Here is a 5,136-nt window from a genome sequence, read left to right as displayed (position 1 = left end):
CCGCCATTACGGCGGGGCCCCGGGCCGCTGCCGCGGCTGCGACCCCCACCACGCCCTCTGGGGCTGCCGTTGTCCGCGCCACTGATGCCGTTGCTATCAAGCCTACTCGACCGTGAGCTGCGGCCCCTGGACAAAGTGCCGCTTCCTTGGCCTCTGCCTCTGCCCTGACCTCTGCCTCTACCATGGCCCCTGCCTCTGCTCTGGCCTGCGCCGCCGTTGCTGCGGCCGCTACTTCCGGCACTGCTGCAGCCGCCCGTGCTGCCGTCACCGCTGCTGTGGCTGAGCGATTCCTCGCCGTCGCCAGCAGAGGGCGAGCTTTTGCCCACACTCCCGGCGCACGCGCGCCAGGCACCGCCAGCTGCATCGTGTGCTATGAGGCGTGGCCTACGTGGGTGTACCGTGCTGACCCGCCCGTTCCTCCGCAGACAAGTGGGCGCAGGTGCCCCTGTGTCACATGTTTGGGGTGGGGTTTTGGATGGCCCGCACGTGAAGCCGTGACTGATGATTGACACTGGGCATAACCAGTGAGTGGCACCAGCAGGCACATGGATCCACCGCTGAGCCCGCTGCAAATGGCGCAGGTGCGTCCAATTCCCCACGCTCACCGCTGCATGAGGTGGCGTGCCATCTGTGCGCGCGGGCCATGCTAGCAAAGCAACAGTTGCGAGACAGCATCGTTTCGTTGTATATGCTCCCACGAACTTGGAGCTAGCCAGGATCTCAAGCTACTACTGTACCGTAGATTGCTGCGGTGTTTCGAGCTGTCGGCGCCTTTTGAACACGCATGATATTGTACTTGACATTTGTCTGCAGATATGTGTTGCAATGTCCCATGGCTGCGGTGTGCACTGGCAGTTGCTATGGAATTGCGCACCTGCTCTCCTTAGTCACGGACATCTGTTGCGCCCCAGTGCCCCATGTCGCTGCAGCGTGTGTCCCTAGATGCAAGGATAATGCCCAAAAGCTGGATGTCCTGGGTGTAACCACCACTGCAGAACATGTACATCCACTCTGAGGGACATGCACGCGCTTCCACGCCCATGCCTGACCGCAGTGCCTTGGAGTGGAGGGACTCCAAGGTGGCCACCGCACACACATCTGGGACGGCGGAGGTTGAGGTGTGTGTGGACGCAGACATCTCACTGGTACCGGCGAGGCCCTCAAGTCCCCAGGTTGCAAAACGCTAGACGACAGACCTGCGCCGCCATTCAGGCTCGTTTAGCAGAGGTGTGGCCCCTGAAAATGCAAGGCCGCTGAGCTTTGACCTGGCATGCCTGCACCAGTGCGTCACTGTACACACCCTTATAATAGCCCACCATCCTTTCTGCCTTCCCTCTGAGCAGCACGGTGTGAGTATGTGCTGCCTCTGTCCCACCGCAACGTAACGTGCAGACAAGCTTGTTTGACGCACACGCCGCATGCAACCCACGTTTGTGGGTGGGCTGTCTGAAGGCTGTGGCAGGGTGTGCTTTGCAACGTGCCAGCAGGATGCCTGGCAGGAGCTGTCGTGTGTCAAGTCCGCCAAGCAGCTGTTGTGAACGCGGGTTACACGGGCGCGGCCTCGATCACCACCAGAGGCCCAGCCGTGGCGACCATCCGCTCGAGTCGGAAGCCGGCCGCAGCCAGCAGTGTGGAGAACTGCCGCTCACTCCGCTCCTTGCCGCCGCCAAACAGCGCCAGCATCTGTTTGAAGGCGGGGGCGGAGCTGGCGTTGTGTGTGGGCAGCAAGGGTCGCACACACACATATATGCCGGAGGGCTGTTCGCCATAGCAAGCCCGCAGCCGTTTTTTTTACTAAGCAGGGGCGCAGAGGCAGGACACATACCTGCACGTCTGCCATCAGACGCGGCTCCAGCAGCGCCGGCATGCCGGCCTCCGATGAGGTGAGCTCCACTATTAAAAGCTTTGCTCGATGCGCACGATGCCCACCACAGTTGTGAGGCCCAATTGCGGCACGGATGCCCCTGCAGTGTGAACGGGGGACGGTGCGTTTCGTGCTGGAACCAGCTACAAGTTCTTCGCTCGCATGTCCTTCGCGTCAGTGGCGCCCACAGCGGTGCGGAGTCAGTGACGGGGCCATCTGCTTGCAGCATGAATGGCCACCAGCTGCCCAGAATGCTGCGCGGCCGCTCACTTGAGGATCTGCAGCGCCTCCGCGTCGTCCCAGTTGTGCAGTATGTTTCGCAGCACGTACGCCGGCCGCACCGCGGTGGGCAGTGGCGGCGGGATCGTGGAGGCGTCAAACATGTCCCCCATCACGAACAACGCCCGCGGCAGCAACTCTGGGTGCGCGCTGCGCCACCACTCCGCGCCGCGCCGGACCTGTGTGAAGTGCAAAGGCGCGCGTGCAAAGACAAGGACTTGAAGCAACAGGGGCTCGGCGGCGATTGAGGAGCAGAGCGCAGTTGCTTGACCTGGACCTGTGCCGTGCCCCGATGCCAAACTGGCTCCTTGCTTCTCGCCCTCTGCCTCGCCCGCCTCCAAAACCAGCAATCACACCACTGGTTCTCACACCCGCCCACACTCGCGCTCACACACCCATGTACGTACCACCAACCCCTGTAAAAGCATGAGGCAGGCAACTGCCATCCCACTTGTCCAAAACAACACCGCACCTGCTCCCTCTGGTCCACCACGGCACCCACGAGCTTTGGGTGCCGCAAAAGCAGCGCCGCCACAAAGCTCCCATTGCCGCCAGCCACGTCGATGACCTGGTCAAACTGGCCCCTGATGTTCAGGGTGTTGAGTGGCGCATTCGTTCTTTTGTTGTGTGTGTGGATTTTTGTGTAAGTATTTGTTTGTGTGTGTTTTTGAGGGCGGGGTTGGTTGCGCATGCGCCTATGTCGGCCGCTAGTTGTTCCAGAGGTGCTTGGGCGGCTAGTTGCTGGCCGCCCCCAGCAAAGCCCTTAGCAAGGTTAGAATGGCAAGGATTGCTCCGCCCAAGCCCCGCCTTGTCACCATCACATAACCTGGCCGAGCTGCCATTCAATGCTCAACATCGGCCACTTCAGCCAAGTGCACGTCCTGCCTCCTCATCCCCAGCTTCAGAGCCCACTGAGAGCAGCTGCTCGGCCTCCTGTAACTTACTGTTCACACCCCATAACCCAGTTGCTCACGGGCGCATCCTGCCACAAACGCCGCGCCACACGCCCGGCCCGTGCTTCAAAGCACAAGCCCCGGCAACGTCGCGCTCACCAGTCGTAGCCCGCCACGACAGACGCGCCCCCCAGGTCCTTGAAGGACCCCATCGCCGCGTCAAACACCGCCCCCTTGGCGGCGTCGCCCGCGAGGCCCTCCCAGAAGCCGCGGCCCGCCCTCAGCTCGTGGGACGGCGCGCCGACCCGGATGCTCTGCGCGGATCGCAGGCGCGCAGGAGGCAAGAGGGGGAGGGGGTGGCACTGCCGGTGCTGCTGTGTTTCGAGGCTGTTCATGGGGTGCTGCACGGCCGCGGCGGCTGATGCGGGCGTTCCTCCCTTGAAAGATGACTAATGACGTTTGGGACAGGGAAGGCCTGCGGATCCTACAGTGATGTTGCAGCCAGGTCTGATTGTGGTTTCGGAGAGCTCTCCTCACCTCTGCCAGCGACGCTGCGGATTCGTAGTTGTACCGATACAGCCGCACCATGGCCGCCATGCTGCTCTTGTGCCCACTGCACAACACGGCTGTCAGGCTGTTCCCGTAGTACTCAAACTCATCTGCCTCTGAAAACACATCGTATGGCCCCGCCGCTGCCACGGGCCCCGCCCCTGCATCAGCGCCCTGTACAGCCGAGGCACCGGCAGCACGGCGCTGTTGCTGCCGTGGCCGTCGCTGCCTTTTCGAGACGACGCCCAGCTCCGCCGCCGCCTTGAGCAGCCGGTTGAGCCACTCGGCCCTCGCCGCGCCGACCTCTGCCGCGAGCTGTGAAGCGGTCATGGGGCCACCCTTGAGGGCCTGGGGCACCCCCAGCTCCACGATCGCGAAGAGCACCTTTGTGGGGGAGGGGGGGGGGGTGGCCGACTGAGGCACACCCAGTAGGATGGAGCCACAAGGCAGGTTGCAGAGCGGGCGCGCGCCGCGACTCTGCACGCGACTCTGCACGTGGCTGCATCTGCGGGACGGGCGCCCGCGCGGCTGGCCAATTGCAACGACCGGCATGCGTTCAGGCAATGCAAAAACAGCTCCATTCCCTCTCCCACGCGCCGCCAGCAGGAGCGCTGCAGTGCCCACCTGAGATTTCAAAAACACGGATGCTAGCTCAGCTGCCAGCATCGGGCTGGGCACTTGGCTGCGCAGCCATGTGCCGAGCCGCCTGTACCAGCAGCCAAATGCAAATAATGCATAAGGCAGGGTTGCCACCTTGGCCGCGTGGTCGCGGTCTGCAGTGCTCCACGGCTTCAACTGCAGCCAGGCAATGACAAGGGCTGCCGCGAGCGCCCAGGCGGCTGCGCCAGTGCCGGCCAGCACATACAGGGCGGTCGTAGCCGCAGCACTCATGGCGGCTGTGGCTGGTGGTGGCTGGGGCTGCCGCTGCACGCGCAGCCCCAGGAGGACGCTGCAACTGCGCAGGACACGTCACCGCTTGCGGCTCAATGGCGATGAGCCAGCAGCGGTACGATGTGCTGTTGCACCTCTAACGCCCACGTTTGATCTTTCAGCGAATGTATCAATTGTTATCTCTACCTGATCATAGGTGTGATCGAAGCCAACCCCGCTGCTCGTGCAAGCGGTTTGTTGCGGGCAGCATGCTCCGAGCGACTACAGTATGATACCATTCCAGTAAACAAAATCGAGCTACGTTCTATCAAGGTAGTCATTGGCTTCCTGCCACCTTGACGGGAGGCCACAGTCTGAGCTAGTGAGCTGGGTTTGTGAGCACCGAGTGCCGAACGTCTTGCGCTGCCTCGGATGACAATATTCGGGTGAAAGGCCACGACACTCACGATGGCAGACGACAGGGCATCACTTCAAGTTGTGTTGATCCCTCAACAGCATGGGTTGAAGTCTCCTGAAAGTTGTAGCTGCTGTGCACACACGAACGCAAACACGCGCGCGCGCGTGCACACACGCACTCGCACGCATGCACACACACACACACACACACACACACACACACACACACAAACACACACACGCGCGCGCACACACACACACGCG

General features: G+C 62.3%; 2 protein-coding genes across 2 annotated transcripts; both read right to left on the bottom strand.

Annotated features, from left to right (window-relative positions):
* Window positions 1-1,545: 1,545 nt before the first annotated feature.
* Window positions 1,546-1,867, bottom strand: MNEG_0880 (hypothetical protein; the record flags this gene model as incomplete). Its single annotated transcript, XM_014050636.1, has 2 exons — window positions 1,546-1,683; window positions 1,826-1,867. The coding sequence occupies 2 exons, from the start codon at window positions 1,865-1,867 to the stop codon at window positions 1,546-1,548; spliced, it is 180 nt and encodes a 59-aa protein (XP_013906090.1).
* Window positions 1,868-2,130: 263 nt separating this feature from the next.
* Window positions 2,131-4,251, bottom strand: MNEG_0879 (O-methyltransferase, family 2 O-methyltransferase; the record flags this gene model as incomplete). Its single annotated transcript, XM_014050635.1, has 5 exons — window positions 2,131-2,322; window positions 2,616-2,727; window positions 3,196-3,350; window positions 3,574-3,969; window positions 4,210-4,251. The coding sequence occupies 5 exons, from the start codon at window positions 4,249-4,251 to the stop codon at window positions 2,131-2,133; spliced, it is 897 nt and encodes a 298-aa protein (XP_013906089.1).
* Between the last annotated feature and the right edge of the window lie 885 nt (window positions 4,252-5,136).

The sequence above is a fragment of the Monoraphidium neglectum genome (assembly GCF_000611645.1).
Source record: "Monoraphidium neglectum strain SAG 48.87 unplaced genomic scaffold scaffold00079, whole genome shotgun sequence".
Taxonomy (NCBI): Eukaryota; Viridiplantae; Chlorophyta; class Chlorophyceae; order Sphaeropleales; family Selenastraceae; genus Monoraphidium; species Monoraphidium neglectum.
This window is presented reverse-complemented; position numbering and strand designations above follow the sequence as displayed.